At 42.4% G+C, this 17,018-nt stretch overlaps 1 protein-coding gene across 1 annotated transcript; it reads left to right on the top strand.

Moving 5' to 3' along the window:
- The first annotated feature begins 200 nt into the window (after positions 1–200).
- On the top strand, positions 201–14,815 carry Plac8l1 (PLAC8 like 1). The gene is made up of 4 exons (XM_059246766.1): positions 201–319; positions 5,397–5,533; positions 12,611–12,747; positions 14,568–14,815. Exons 1-4 carry the CDS (start codon positions 201–203, stop codon positions 14,706–14,708), a joined length of 534 nt encoding a protein of 177 aa, XP_059102749.1. The 3' UTR covers positions 14,709–14,815.
- The last annotated feature ends 2,203 nt before the right edge of the window (positions 14,816–17,018 follow it).

Below are 17,018 nucleotides of genomic sequence, written 5' to 3'. Positions count from 1 at the left end.
AGGTAGAGGCCCTTTCCCTTTGTTAGACATGTGCTCATCTTTAAAAAGATACAGTGTCTCTCTGTCAGACTGCTATGACCTCAGGTTCCAGAATATCAAGGCAACATTCTTTTAAAGGCACGCTTCACTTTGGTTTGACCCCAAGCTGAGAACCAGTCTTCTTATCGTCCAAGGGAAAGGACAGGAAGACACTTCTCAGGATGAGCTGGCTCGGGCATCCCCTCTCCAGGGGCCACGAGGACACTTCCTTGCTCAGGACACACATGTCACTCTTCTCACTCATGTCGTCTGAAGATGAGCATTTCATCTCCGACTTGAGGTAGGAAGTCAGGTGACTTTTCTCCCAGGTTTTGCTGTTAGTTGGAATACCCAGCCAGCCAGCCAGTCTCCTTGTGAAAGGGGCCCAGGCATGAACAGTGGCTTGTGGGGAGGGTGGGAGGTACCTAGCCCCACGTGTACTTGGGAAGGGGGCAGCTGTGCTTGGCTCGTGAAAGAAGGACCGCTTGAGTTAAAGGAAATCTCTTCATTCTTAGTTTAAATTGTCCTATCCTGGCCAAGTGAAACTTTATTTCTGGTGACTGCCTATGATTTCCATGCCTTTGACATAAACATATCAAAGATTTGACTTCGATTAAGAATTTGAAGTAAACAAAGAGGCCTGAGTGGAAGGTACAATAAATTCTTAGCACTGCCTGTTTGATTAAAGAATTAACAGAAACTGCCCAGACTGATGCATTCAAAGTGAGAACAGTCAACATTTGGTGAGGAGGGTGCCTGGCTTCTTAGGAGAGTGAAGCCAGAAAGAGGGAGGGTGTATTGTACCAATCTGAAGCATTCCTAGGTAGGAGAATCCGATGAGACTTCGGCTGCTGTCATCCCCGTTTCCCACTAAAGCTTCCCTCTGCTTTTGATGAGCATCTCCCTTGGTTTTCTCAGGACCATCTCGATTTTAGCACCAAAAGTTCTCGATCCTAGTTCTCTTTCCTCTCTCCTGGAAAATTGAGATGGTTGGTCATCCTGACTGCATTTCAAGGTATTTGGGTAGCACATATATTGGCTTAAAAAAAAAACTGAACCAGATGTCTCTGCCTTCTTTGTTCCTCAGAAAAGTGAAGAATGCCCATGTCACACAGTGGATGCTGAAGTCATGTTAACACCAGCTGCCATCAATTGCATGCCTACCATGCACCAAGTACATGATATTGTTGAAGGCTCATGGCAGCCAAGAGCTAGAGTACTGAAAACGCAGTTGGAGGAGGAAGATGAGACCAGAGCTGAGGGCAGTGATGGGGTCTTTCTTAAGCTTGAAGAATAGAATGTAGCTGAGCTGGATTTGAAATTCAGTGTGGATAAATCTGCTCTTTCTGCTTGTGAATGGTCAGAGTCTCTGATTTGGCATAGTTCTGTGGCATCCGCTGTATCCATCATGTCCAAGCTTGTTCCTATTCTTCATGGTGGCATAAGCATCCTTTGGGGGTCATATATAGACAAGCTGCCAAGAAGTTACAGTAACTACTTCATCTCATCTATAGCAGCCCCAGATTAAGATAGGCCATCCCCCCCACCTCTCTCTCTCTCTCTCTCTCTCTCTCTCTCTAATTCTCATTCTGTTTTGATAGGGTTTTGCTCTGCAGGCCTCACTGGTCTCAAATTCTCCTGCCTTGTTTTCCCAGGTACTGGGATTACAGGTGTGCTATGTCACACCTCGTCATCTTTCTGTTTTTAATGGGACTACTAAATGCCTGGCACATAAAAAGTGCCAAGGGAAGGGCTGGCATTGTTATTTTAATCATGACAGATGAACAATAAGCTTGAACTGAAACATCTTTGCATCTATAAATCTAAACATTTTAATAAAAAAAAAATCACCGAAGAGTCAGACTATTAGAACAGAGTTCTTATTGAGTTCAAAATTAAGCAAACACACATACACACACACACATACACACACACACACACACACACACACAATTGTTTCCAACAAGTAAAAGTTAGCTTCTCAGTTATTTGATTTGGAGTAGACAGAAGACTGGCTTCCTTGCTGTGATAAAAGGTGTTATGCACATAATTTTAAGATAGAAGCAGAAAATTCTTGTCTAGGGCTGCAAGCTGTAAATGGTTCATTTCAGGGAGGAAAAATCTTTCCAGGTGCTCAGCCCTCAGAAATCCCTTCACTAAAATCAAAGATGATTGAAGCTCTTAGCATAATGATGGAAGCCCTCACTGGTAGGCATCATGCTGTGAAGGAAATGCCTTGGATTGTTTAGAGATGCAGAAAGCTCTTAGGCTACCCTCTGCTTTTATTTCATCAGTTCACACCCGAGAGTTATGTCCTCTACTACAGAATTGAAACGCAGTTCAAGTTGCGTAATTTAGCCCAGAGGAGCTGGATTTGAGAAAGACTTGAGGACAATAGAAGAGACAGTGAATCTATTTGATCCAATCAGCAAATATTTATCGGGTACTCACTCAGTTTCAGGGTAGTGTGCTGGATGCTGGGCATGCAAAGAGGAACAACGGTATATGCTTCCTGGCAATAAGGAGCTCACATGGAAGGGGATGAAATAGGACCAGTATGAAAGCAGATTCTTCAGGACCAGTTTCAAATGTTCATACATGGCTATGACAGAAGACCCTAGGCCAGGTGGAGTTAGTAACAACTAATTCCCTGAGTTCTGGAGGTTGGAGTCTAAGATTGGGGGAATACTGTTGGGTTCTGTGAGGCCTCTCCTGGCTCAAGGGGTACTTGCTTGGTGTCTCTTCATCAGTCCCATTAACTCAGGATTCTATCCCTCTGACCCACTCACTGAACTTTACTTCCTACGAGTCATCTCCATATACAGCCACACTGGGGGCTGGGGACTCAATATGATTTCAGGGAACATGTGTCAGTCCACAGAAATAATCCCTAACTAACTTCAGAACAAGCTTCAACACGTACATGTGCCATAATTCTTTTTCTTTACATACATCTGAGTGGAAAATGAAAGGGTATTTTACAATCGTATTTTGAAATTATCTGGTTATAAGTAGTGATTAGCCACTGGCTGCTGCTTTTCAGCAACCATGCCTCTTGAGAAACAGGAAAACCTTAAACGTATTTTCAAATACAATAAAGTACTTGTGAGTTGGACTGAGTGTGGTGACATAACCTTTAGCCCAGGACTCAGTAGGGAGAGGCAAGTTCATCTCTATGAGTTCCAAGCCAGCCAGGACTACATCAATCTGTCTCAAAATGGAACAACAAAAACACACCAAACAACAACAGAATTCATGAGTGTGAAATGGACATAATGTTAACTTTCAGTGTTTGATTTAGCATTAATTTTGTTTTACATGTTTTTCCAAGTCTTAAGAGCACATAAGATCTTAAATTGGTAATTAGATCCTAAGTATTATCTGTAATGCCTAACAGATAAAAGGACGAGGGGTGCTCTGGCGCCCAGAGACTCCAGCCAAGCCTCCCTTCTGAGCTCTTGTGTAGCATTCCCAGCTCTTTGTTTAGGATCTTGATGACTCACTGGGTCTTTGGACTAGGTGTGTTTCAAGCATCCTCCCTTCTTGCCTACCTCCTGTTGTGTTTTCCTTGCTGTCCTGTTGCAGAGACGCCGCCTAGCTGGTGAAGACTTGGAAGCTATTGCAGTCACCAGTGGCCTCCAAATCCACCAGGTGTCAGGTGGTAGCAGAATGCTTGCTTAAGAATTCCCTGGAAACCTGTTATGGTAGGAACTGCTGGACTTCTTTAGAGACCTGTGCAGTTGGTCTGGGGCAAGGCTTTGGAACTTGTTTCAACAAGTTGTCCTGTTTGTTAGTGCTTGGGCAAGCTATTAGCTTTCTTGTCACTGTGACAGAATGCATGATCTAAACAACTGAAAGAAAGAATTATGTATTTTGGCTTATGATTTCAGAGATTTCAACCCATATTCCTCAGCCCCATGGACTATGGGCCCATGTTGAGTTCATCATGGTGGTGGGAACATATGAAGGAAGATAGTGTAGGATAGACAGGAAGCAGGGAAGGAGGAAGGGGCTCCTCTCTGGCCCCTTTAAAGGCTACCTTCAAAGGCATGACCAGCCCCCTTCACAAGGCAAAACCTTCAAAGGTATGATCCCAATGAAGTACTTCTTCCAAATAGGCCTTACCACCTAAAGTTTCCAGAACCTCTCCAAATCACACCACCAGCTGGGGACCTTCAACACAACAACAACAAGAGCATGAACTATTGGTGTAATAGAAAAGACATATACCATAACATCTCATTGATTTTATTGCTCCAAAACAGGTCTGGAGGGCTCCCCAGCTGTTTACCCCCAGGGCAATACAATCTTATGATTGGTCAGCCATGTTTTACTTTGACTTCTAGGGCATCTAGAACTTGGTGACAGCAACAGTGGTTCCTGGGGAAATGGTGTTTATTTTATTGCGAATGTGAGGCAGGTCCCTTCCTTAATTTTCCATAGCACATCAGAGATCAGGTACAAATGTTTCATGAAGCTTGCCGTAGGAGAGTCATACAACAAGGTAATGACAACATGGTGCAGGCTCAGACTCATTCTAGGCCCCACTGACTCCAAGTTGACCCAACTTTCCCATGAACCTTGAAGCAGCTTACCTTCATCGACAGAAACGACGGTTGCCATTTCCATGACTGAAATTGAGGCCAGGCTTTCCACCTCAGAAAGAGAAGGGAGTTTTTTCCCCTCATTTCACTGTGGCATCCCAGTCCCTTGAGCATTTGTTTCCTAACCTAGAATTGCAGAAAGTGGAAGTATCCATTCTCTTCAGGGAAAATCAACTCCAAGTTAAAGTTGCGGGGTATTCTGCATCAGGGCCATCCAGATGTCAACTCCAGTAGCTGAGTCCCAGCTCTAGCTGCTCTCTCAGTTTCCCATCGTTCTTTAACAGATGCTCACCGCTCTTGGGTTATAGCTTACTTCACCTGTGGTGCACCCTCTGGAGACAGTAAATTAATTATATGTCTTTCAGCTGGTACAATAAGCCCCATGAGATAGTGTTCCCGTCTGAACGGACAGGAAGTAGGGAGCTTAAACCACTTAGCTGAGGCCATGTCACCAGGGAGGGACATGCTGGCATCTGACCCGATGTCTCTTTGTTTCAAGTTTGTGAATTTAGCTATTATGAAACCCTGGCAAACATTGAGGTGATAGATTGGACATTGAACTTGAGTGATAGATTGGTCCTTAATGGGCCAAAAAAAATTAAAAAGTCAGAGAAGGCATGCTGCAAGAGGGGGCTGATGGAGTCAGCCTGGATTATGAATCAGTCTCTTGGCACCATGGGTCTCTGATCTCTTCTTTATTGTTCTGTCTTGATCGATGGTTATCATTCTTCAGCATCTTTGTTAACAAGTTAATCATCATCCTCGACTCTCCAGGAGCCAAGTACCAGCTCGTGCGGTGGTGAAGCAACCTATCCGCGGAGCCAGTGGCAGGACCACGGTCACAGCTATTGTTCAGACTGGTGGAGACTGGAGCACCGGCCTCTTCAGTGCCTGCAGAGATAGGAAAATCTGTACGGGTTTCCTTTTCACTCACGCTCCTCCTTACCATTTTCTCCCGTGAGGTATCAGTAAGTGGAAAAGCTACCCCAGCACAAGGTCAGAAAGTAAATGATTTCAGTTGAACTGGACTAGTCTGGTGTCTCAAGCCTACTCCAGAGTTGGGGGGGAAAAATCATGCTTTTCAACAATGTAGACCCATTCATAGGACAATTGCTATTTTCAAAGATTTTTTAAAATTTAAATGATACAATCCATTGTTGACAAAGATACATATAGCCTCCCTTGTCCACTAGATGGGACAATGTGAGCTGGTAGAGAATAGCAAGGTTTACAGTAGCTGTTTACCTGATAACTACATTTCTTAGTAGGAGCTTAGTCTGAGGAAATACATTATGTGCAACATTTACCATAAACATTAACACTGAAGCATTGGTTACTGTAGCAAAGCTTGGAACAGCATATATATTGTATCCATCCACTGAATTATTATGCAGCTATGAAAAGTCATGTAGTAGAGTAACATTTAATGAGTAAAAAGATCTTTTGTATACAGTTTTGTTTTTATTCATTAATTTATTTTTTGAGACAGGGTCTCGCTGTGCTTCCCTGGCTGGTCTGGAACTCTTAGAGATCCACCTGCCTCTGTCTCCTGAGTGCTAGAACTAAAGATGCATGGTACCACACCTGGCTTGCATATGGTTTTGGTTTTAAGAAGCCGAGTGAGTGCAAAACTGTGTTCATCAAGTTCCATCTGGAGGAAGTGAAAGCAGTTAGAAAAATATAGAAGGATACAAATACTATTATTTACAGCAGATGTCTCCAGATGGCAGGCTAACAATATGCATTTCATTTTTTTATTAGCCCTTCAATATCTCCATGAAGATTATGCATTACTCTTGTAACAAGAACGATCTGAAAGGAAACCCCCTTTGTTGACTGAGGTCTTTTCTGACTCTGGTTCAGTTGTCAAGTTCTAGTTTCAGGACTGACCTCTGGCTTAGAGCAAAGGCACACTGAGCCTCTGTTTATCTCAACTGCTGTGTGTCACCATCCAAGAACCCGTGAGAAGCAAGTATGTGTCCTGCTTTCTGTCTACCCTGTTCTCCCTGGAGGCAGCTACTCCTACATTAAGAGTCCAGGTAGAGTCCACATACTTAGGTGGCTATGGAAAGATTTTAAAAGAAAATATACTTTAAAATTTAAAAACACCATTTAATGATCATAAAAAAGAAAAATATAAAAAGACAACCAAAGGACAGAACAGTATCTATAGGTGTGGATGTTTTGGTGCTCCCCACTCCCCCACGCCTGCTCCCCAGATCCCTTACTTATATGTGTGCATAATTTACATAAATGGAAGAATTATAAATGCACATTGCTAGACACCTTGGTTTTAATGTCACACACATTTAGGTGATCACACCACATAAGCACATCTGGTGCTAATTTCTTAAATTGCTTTATGAATCCCTTTGTACCACAGTTTATTTATGCAGAAACTCCTATTGGTGGGCCTTTATGTGGTTTATTCAAACTAATGCTGTGTAACTATGCTTGTTCAGATGCCATTTTTGCATAGTGTGAGGATATCTGTCTTGGGTAATTGCTAATGAGTAAACTTGCTGACCAAACTGAACATGCCCCTTTAAATTCCAGTAGGCATTGCTGAGTGGCTTTCCTTCTGGAAGGTAAATTTGTTTACACTCCCACTGGCAATGCATGCATGAGCTTTGTTCCTCTCTAGAGTATCTTATTATTGGAAGGCTCGGCTCCCTTGCAATAACTGATCTGAAATGTGCTGTGCTCAAGTTTCCACCCGCCTTGCCTACTTCTGCTCTCTGGGCCTCCACATCGTGGCTTCTTGTCTTTGTCTTGACTTGCCTGTGAGTTGGAAGAATGGCATTCCACACACAAGGGTAGAGAATAGACCTGGGTTTAGGTAGGCTATGGAAGTAAAGGAAAAGGCTGAATGTGTGCCACAAATCCCTCTTGACCTTGAGCTCTGTAAAAGAAGAAAATACATGACTAATATGCTGTTGGCACATTCACCTTATAAAAAATGAGATGTTACAGAAAAAGGATCCTTGTCTCTTTGTAAATACCAATTTGGGGTTGTAAACAAGAGCAATAACAAAAATCAGTTGGGAAGATTTCCTTCCAGGTATTTTCTCTGTATTTACCTGTGTATCCATTAGCAATGTATGTTACTGCTTTGTAACTCTTGAAGCAAAGTGTAAATGGTATTAAACGGTACCCCTTATGCAATTTGATTTGTTTAAATTCAAATTAGTCTTAGAAACTTAGCTATATTGGTACTTAACTGATCTTTTATCATTCTTTTAAAAAAGTGTGTGTGTGTGTGTGTGTGTGTGTGTGTGTGTGTGGTGTATGCAGGTGTGGGTACCAGTGTGCACGGGCAGAGGCCAGAGGAGGACATCTGATATCCTTCTCTATTAGACTCCATTTTATGCTCCTTGGAGACTGGGCCTCTCGTTGAACCTAGAGCTAGGAAGGCAGCCTCCAAGCCCCGCCACTCCTCTTGTCTCTGTCTTCCGCAGTCCTGGCATCTCAGGTATGTAGGCTGGCTTGTCACGTGGGTGCTGGGATCCAAACTCAGGTCCCCATGGTTGCACAGCAAGCGTTGGTAACCACTGAACCACCTCTCCAGTCCTCTTACCACGTTCTTAGTGGTCACCTGCTCGTGCTCTGTTTGTTCTTTAGCCCACTGACATACATTTACATTGTTAGATTTTGTCATCTAGACCGTGCTACAGTGACTCTCCTTGCAGCTGTCTTTTTGTGCAATTACATAAGCACTACTCTAGGCGCTGAAAAGTGAAATTATTCATTCCTAGAGTAGTTTAAGTCTTAATAGATTGAGCAAAGTTTTCATCTAATGTGGTTAGGCCAATTTCCACATCCATGTATTGTTACTTTATGTCCCCAAACATACATTAAAAACGAGGCATTCTTATGAGTAGCAAGTGGCTTCTGATAGTATTAATATGCCTTTCTAATGACATTATTGTTGGCCATTGTTATTTCCTTTTCAGCAGCTACCCACTCATGCCCTGTGCCATTTTTTTCTCTTCTGTTTTCTTTTATCTATGGATTTATAAGAGTGCCTCCCATATACTAGATGCTTACCCTGGCCTCTGATACCACTGCAAAGCCTCCCCCTTCAGAAAAAGCATCCCATCCTTCTACTCTTGTGCATTCCTTCTTGGGGTCTAGTCTGAGTGTTCTCATCTCCAACCACACTCCTCCCCATGCAGAGCAGTGACACTTGACTCAGAGGGTCCTTCTGAAAACATTCACATGAGTTCAGACCATCCCATAGGGATAAATATAATGGGCATACTGTCCTGGAATACACAAACCCTTTTGCATTATGATAGGAAAGAAATGTAAAACATGAGAACATATGGACATATGTATAGTACTACGATCTTGGGATTAGTCTCCTGGAGTTCAAATCTGGTCTCTGCCCTTCACTAATAATATTAAAAAACTTAGGGACAATTACTTAGTTATGGAGAGTATGTGAAATCATTATAAAATGGGGCTAGTAAGAGGACCGATTTTAGGCATTGATTGGGTTTCTGAGATAGGGTCTTAGTAAGCACAGGCTCTTCTAGAATTTCCTGTGTATCCCAGGCTGTCCTTGAACTCATGATCCTACTGTCTCAGTACCACAAGTACTGTGGTTATGGGGCAGGCTATCATGTAGATCTTAAAAGTGCCAGGCAGTGGTGGCACATACCTTTAATCCCAGCACTCAGGAGGCAGAGGCAGGTGGAACTCTTGAGTTTGAGGCCAGCCTGGTCTACAGAGCGAGTTCCAGGATAGCCAGCAATACACAGAAAAACAAAAGAAAAATTGCCTAGTTTATATGATTATTTCAAAGATTAAAGGAACTAACATGTGCAAAATGTTTTCAGCAAGAGCTTGCTTGGCACATAGTGAACTCTTTATAAACATTAGCTATTGTGAAATAAAAGTTTGAGCTTCATACATTTTTTTAAAAAACCACAGCTGACTTGTAGTTCAAGGTGGTTGAATTTGAGTATTGTGGTTTGAATGAGAATGCTCCCCATAAGCTCATATGTTTCAATGCTTGGCCCCCAGATGGTGGAACTGTTTGGGAAGGATTAGGAGGTATAGCCTTGTAGGAGGAGGTGTCACTTTTTTTTTTTTTTAAGGGATGGGCTTTGAGGTTTCAAAAGTCCACATCATTTGCAGTTAGCTCTTTCTCTGCCTCTTGCCATGGATCTGATGTAAGCTCCCAGCTGCTGCTCTAGCGCCATGTCTGCCTGCCTATCGTCATGCTCCCCACCATGATGGGCATGGACTCTAACCCCATGGAACCATGAGCCCCTAATTAAATGCTTCCTTTTAGAATTTGCTGCAATCCTGGTGTTTTGTCACCTCAGTAGAAAAGTAAGACAAGTATCTAAAAAGCACACTTACATAGCATGGTTATCTGACAGAAAGATTAAAAATCAACCGACCAACCAACAAACAAAAAACCCGGCATGTGGGTCCTAGCATGGTGTGGAAATGCTGAGGCACAACCAACTTCTTTACAGGGTGTGGTACAGCTCAGAGACGTGTGAACAGAATTGATCTGGTGCTTCATTTGCCAGCCTTATAATTAGGCAAATTTTTATTAATTGCTTTATTTATGGGAATTTACAGTATTTCATAATCTTCACAGAACGTGCCATTGATTTCAAATTGCCCTAATTCAAGGTTGCAGGTGCTGGGAGCCCTCTGTGCTTGCTCCAAATTTGCTAGACCTTTTGCTGTTTTCCTAATTGTTCATACTAGTTGTCAATGCTGGGTAGAATCTCCTGTTCTGCTTGGGAATTATTTTTTAGTGCTGGGGACTGATCCTTGTGCATTCTAGGCAAGTACACTACCATGGAGCCATATCCCCAGTCAGAATTTTTTTTTTAATTCAGGTTAAAATGTTTCAAAATTACTTAAGGCTATACTTTGAGCTACATGGTACCTACCATACCTTTGTATCTGGGGCACTGGAAGCTGTGGTGACTAACACTTCACACATGCTACCATGGCTAAAATTAAAATTCTGACAATAGCAAATGCTAGCAATGATGTCAATCCATTGGAAGTCTTGAATGTTGCCAGAGGGGGTACAGAATCGTACAAATTCTTTGGAGAACTATTTCTCTATATTTGTAGGATTAAACATATGACCTAGCAGTTCCACTCTCAGGAAACTACTCAAATAAAATTAAGGCATATATCCACCCACAGAATTGGAGGTATGTCCAAATAAAGTCTTACATAGGAGTATGCATAGTGGTATTGATATCAAAAAATGGAGCAATAAAATGTTGATTAGTTGGAGAACAAACAGATTATAGAATATTCATACAATGAAATGCTACTTGTTTAACAGTAAAAACTACAGATTCATATAACAACATGAGTAAACCTAAAAAAACGTCATGATGTTGCACAAAAACAAAACAGTTATAAAAGTAAATGTGATTCTCTTGAGCTGAGAGAGGGCAAAATTTACTTATAGGGATAGAAGTCATGGCTGCGTTTCTCCTAGAAGTAGGGGTGGTAAGGGTGGGATTTCCTATTATATAGGTGAATGCAATTATAATGTCACCCAAAGTGGAAATTTAAGTTTTGTGCATTTTCATGTATAAAATTCCCCTTGATTAAAATGTTTAGCATGTATGCTCTATATTTTTATGTTAATTTGACATGAGGCTAACATCATTTGAGAGGTGGAAACCTCAATTAAGAAAATGCCTCCATATGATTGGGCTGTAGGCAAGCCTGTAGGGCCTTATCAGTGATTGATGTGGGAGGGCCCAGCCCATTGTGGATGGTTCTATCCCTGTGCTGGTGGTCCTGGGTTCTATAAGAAATCAGACTGAGCAAACCACGAGGAGCAAGCCAGTAAGAAGCACCCCACCATGGCCTCTGCATCAGCTCCTGCCTCCAGGTTCCTGCCCTATTTGAGTACCTGTTCTGACTTCCCTCAGGGAAGAAAATTTAGAAACATAAGCCAAATAAACTCTTTCCTCCCAAAGTTGCTTTGGTCATGGTGTTTCATCACAGCAATGACAACCCTAAATAAGACAGAATGTTTCCAAAGACTGGTTATCATGACGTTTTTTGTTGGCTCATAGTCCTGATTATTTGAAGTCATCAGGGTTGTCATCTTTTTGCAGTTTCAGGTGGTGTAACATCTTAACTGCATGCCAGGAGCTCTTAACTTGTGGCCCGTTAATAGTTTTCAATGACTCTATGAACTCCATGAAAAGGAATGCACAATTTGCCTGCCCATATGCGTTTTTTTTTTTTTTTTTCTTTTCCCTTCTGGAGCAAGTTGATAACAGCCATTATATTCCCAAAAGGCTCTGTGGCCTCTAACATCTTTAGATAGAATCCATATTAGAGAGTCCACTCAGTCTGTGTAGCAACCCCTACCAATAGTGAATGGTGAATGAAGTAATAAGTGGAAACCATTTCCAGTTGACACTCAAGGGTCCAGTTGCCTAATAGTTTACAGATTAAAATGGACAAATGTCAGTGGCTCTGTGAAGCTAACAAAAAATTAGAATAACCTCTGACTTGAGAAATAGAAACCTGATAAGAATAGGAAACAGATTCAGTGTCTACCCAAAAGTTTTTGTATCATTTTTATAGAAAGGGATATCCATTATCCAAGAATAGTCTAGTCTTCTAGGTCCATGTTAAGTAATGAAATTGGATAGAAAAGCATAACAAGTATGTTATGATTAAAACATTAGTTAATGTTTTTGACAGAAAAAAAAATTCAGTTGCCATGATCAACAGTAACAGAATTGTGTCAGATTCAGCTTTGCCAATATTTAACAAAAGAACACAGTTTTGATGTGGCTAGGTAATGGCAATTTTCTAGCTCTGAGTTTTGAGAATTGTTATTCATTCTTTGTCCCTGGTTACAGGCAGACAATGCAGTGTTGAATTGATGGCACAGGGTTGCGAATCTGTTTAAAATGGGAAGTCGTTCCCTGAATATCTGAGAACACTGGTTTCCTTTTATGTGCCGTTGACAGGTTTCTGTGGTCTCTTTTGTCCCATGTGTCTTGAGTGTGACACTGCCAGGCATTATGGAGAGTGTCTTTGTTGGCCACTGTTACCAGGGTCTACCTTTGCATTGAGAATTGGCACCAGAGAGAGACATAAGATACAGGTAAGGGCAATTGAGGCATGTATGAATCTAAATATTTGTGAGAATTTGGATGCATTTCAAACCTTTGATTTCCCAAAGTGATTGGGAAGGAGAGAAAGAGAGAGGGAGGAAGGGAGGGAAGGAGGGAGGGAGAGAGAGAGAGAGAGAGAGAGAGAGGAGAGATACATATCAGTGAAGATGCTTAAAAATCTCACATTAATGGAAAACTGTGGAGAATAAAAGTTCTGATTTCATTATTTACTAGGAGTTATTACTTAACTGAAATGCTGTATAATGAAGGATATTTCCAAGAAGAAATAATAATGCTGGTTGTTGGTCAACAGGTTTAGTCAAATCACTGGCTAACTTACACTTCCCAGGATGTACTTTGATGCCCAGAAATTGGAGGTTGTAGCCACTATCCCCTCCCATCTACAAAAATAAAACCACACCTAAGTCTCTTATTACTTCAAGACAGGGCAGATGGACTCAAACCTAAGTACTTTTTGGGAGGTCCAACTTAAAGTGTAGCCCATGTGATACATGTACAATTTACTTTGGTGGTTCCTTGGCATCCTTAACTTCTAGTAGAGCCAAGACTGAAGTCTGTGAGAGGGTGAGGAGAGGTGGGTGACAACACACACAGACACAGAGGATCTTCAAAAGGGACACTTCTGCACTGGATACATAGGCACAGGCACAGATAGACAGACAGACAGACAGACAGACAGACAGATGCTCTCTTTGTTTCTCACACACCTAGTATTTAGGTATTTTGTGGGATGATCTCTACAATACCTTCCTATGTGAACAAAACAAGACACAGACTTGTGTAACTATTCACACATAAGGATGATACGTGTATATGTTTAGGCCGATAAAGTTTGCCTGGAAATGTAACTGGTAACCAATGATTGTCTCCAGATTGGGTGGCTGGGGACAGCTCTGGGGGAGGAGAGGGGAGATTTTCTTTTCACTTCCATCCCTTTTTACTATGGGGATTTGGGACCATTCTATTTATTACCTGAAGGGACACTAGCCCTTCACTAGAGTATGTGGCTCTGGTAGGCCTTGCCCTTCTCCCCAATTCCCTCTGCCTTGTTAAAAACCATTAGATTACATTCCTGAATCTAACCCCCAAGGTCTATTCCATTATTTGGCCACTTCCTCCTCCTGAGGCTGACTACCAGGGTCCAGCTATGAAAATATTGAAGTCTAACAATCAAAAGCCCCCTTGGCTCATCTAATTAACATGCTCAATTAAAATTAAACACCTCACCCTAACACGGGGTTTCCCATTTTACCTTTAAAAGCTGCCATTTTCTTATGTGCCATGTCTGTCTCCTCCCGGTCCAGTGGCAGTCCTTTGTCTGTCCCCGCTCCCCAGGGATAAATACTCCTGCCCTTCTCCCTTGTTCCCTTTCCCTTCTCCCTGGTCCTCTATCTCTTGGTTTGTTTTTTCTCTTATTCCTTGTCCTCTGTCCCTCTGGGCCTAACGAATCTTTGTTCTGAGAACTTAGTTTTGGGGTCCTGAGCTGATACTTTTCCTTTCATTACCTACTACAGGAGATAAATATGATGATTCTAAGAGACACTAAAAAGAAAAATCGGAGGTTTCAGTAAGAGACACGTGTCAAAAATCGAAGGGGCAGGGCTCTGAAGTGCAGATATTGACCAGCCACTGCTTGACACTTGGACTACCCAGTGTCCTAAGTGTTGACTTAAGGATTTGGTGGATCTTGGAAGCAGAGGGTGGGATGGGCCAGCAGGTAACATTACTCAGGTCCTTGAGAAACCAACGGTCCTGTATCATTGCCAATAGTAACCAAGTCTTGCCCTAGGGGACACTCTGTGAAGACTGGATGGTGGTGCATTGCTGCTGGCCTTTCTCGGTCTGTCAGGTGGCCCGAGAACTCAAGATGAGAACCCCCCAGCTCTACGAAATCTGTGCAGTGCCAGCGCCCAAGGACACCCTGGTTTGACAGCACTCCTGCCCTCCCTCTGCTGCGCTTTCCTCTCAAACCTGTCTTAGATTGTTTTTTATTCATTAGGTTCTCACTGGAATAGAATAAATGATTTACTCACCGCTGCCCCTGCTGTGTTGATTCCCCCGAGGTCTTGAGTATTTTCTGACTCTGCTACTTTGGTCCAGCCATGCAGAGTACCTTCTAGTGTCCCTTCAGTACCCTGGGTTTTGGGAGGTTGACTTGTCACCTAGTTTTCTGATGCTATCCTTTCCTGAGAGGTGACTGTGAGGCTGGAAAAATTCCCATGTATCTTTATTGTATCAACCCACTTTCAGTGATGGTGACGTATCAGTGGTGGCCCGGCATGATTAAGCAGGCACCGATGTCTTTGAAACAGTAAGCCATTGCCCTTCCCCTGGCCCAGCTCCTTCAGTCTTAGTTGCACAAGAAGAGAAAGTCTGAAGTCGGTGCTGATCTTGAACTCTTCTCCAACACTTGCAGGCTCCTTGCTCCAGGCTCAAAAATCATAATTGGGCAAACATTGCGGATTAAATTGTATTTCCTGCTTCTCCTACACTCCACAAAATATAGGTTGCAGCCCAACCCCTAGTGCCTGTGAAGGAGACCTTATCTGGGAACAGTCTTGGCAAATGTGATGAAATCAAGATGAGATCAGCTGGGTGAGGCCCTCATCCAGCATGACAGGTGTCCTTCAAAGAAGAGGGAGAGATAGAGACACACGTGTGAAGTCACATGAAGACTGTGGGGGAGACTGAAGTAATGATGCTGCCAGGCAAGGACTGCTTAGGGATGCTGAAGCTGGAAGAGGCAAGGGAGAATCCAGCCCAGAGGTGTGGAGGAAACATGGTCCTGCCAATATCCTGCGTTTGAACTTCACCCTCTAGAAATGTGACAGAGTAAGTTTCTGTTGTTTCAAGACACCAAGGTTGTGGTGATTTATACACCATCCCTCGGAGGCTAGTGTGGCAGCCACCTACCTTGTGAGTTGAGTATGCCATCTAGTTCTTGTCAGGTCAACAGCACGGAGCCGAAGGGTCCAAACACCTCGTAACTGATCGTGCATCTATAGGCAGCTTTGCTGTGTCTCGTTTCCTCATGGATAAGAGGGTAGTGATAGCATTGATCTTAAAGGGCTGTGAAGTTATAACAAGTCAAGCCATGTAGTACTGTGTGGAGTGAGTAGCATTAAGGACTCAGTAAATACACTATTTCTCTCTCTCTCTCTCTCTGTTTCTCTCTGTCTTTCTCTCTCTCTTCCTTTGCTTTTTTGTTTATTTGTAGATGAACAGTCTTATTAAATAAGAAACACAGAGCCAAATGCAGAGTTAATAGCCCAAGAGGTCAGAACAATAGCTAAGAGCTAAAAACCTTACCCTTCACTGCCACTGCTGTCCTACCTCTCCGTAAGAGACCTACTTCCTGTCTGTCTGTTTTTTTATAGACTTTCTATTCTGCCTTCTCATTGGTTGTAAACCCAACCACATGACCTCCTCATCACTGCCCATCTATACAGACCTCCAGGTCTTCTATGGTTGGTATTGAGATTAAAGGCATGTGTCTCAATGCTGGTGGTATCCTTGAACACACAGAGATCTGCCTGTCATGTGATTGGGATTAAGGGCGTGTGCTATCACTGCCAGACTTCTGCTATGGCTTACTATTAGCTCTGACCCCCAGGCAACTTTATTTATTAACATACGAATAAAATCACATTTCAGTACAAATAAAATATCACCATATTTATTTTTTATTTTTTTATTTTATTTTATTTTATTTTATTTTATTTTATTTTATTTTATTTTATTTTATTTTATTTTATTTTATTTTTTTGGTTTTTTGAGACAGGGTTTCTCTGTGTAGCTCCTGGAACTCACTTGGTAGCCCAGGCTGGCCTCGAACTCACAGAGATCCGCCTGGCTCTGCCTCTTGAGTGCTGGGATTAAAGGCGTGCGCCACCACCGCCTGGCTTTATTTTTTTTTAAATTTTTTATTTTTTTTTATTTCTCTGTGTAGCCTTGGCTGTCCTGGAACTCACTCTTTAGACCAGGCTGTCCTCAAACTCAGAGATTCTCCTGCTTCTGCCTCCCAAGTGCTGGAATTAAAGGCATGTGCCACTACTGCCTGGCTTTTTTGGGGGGAGGGGGGTGTAAATGAATGGAACATAAATTCATAATACCAGCCAAAAAGTTTATGAGAGGAGGTAAGTCGTAACAAGGTAAGCATACTGGAAAGTGTGCTTATAATAATCATAGCATAGTTTAACCTCCATAAAGCATCTGGTCTACACCTAGAAGACTTCACAAC

This window comes from Peromyscus eremicus, chromosome 19 (genome assembly GCF_949786415.1).
Source record: "Peromyscus eremicus chromosome 19, PerEre_H2_v1, whole genome shotgun sequence".
NCBI lineage: Eukaryota > Metazoa > Chordata > Mammalia > Rodentia > Cricetidae > Peromyscus > Peromyscus eremicus.
The sequence above is the reverse complement of the archived record's forward strand: the minus strand, read 5'-3'. Positions and strand labels throughout refer to the sequence as shown.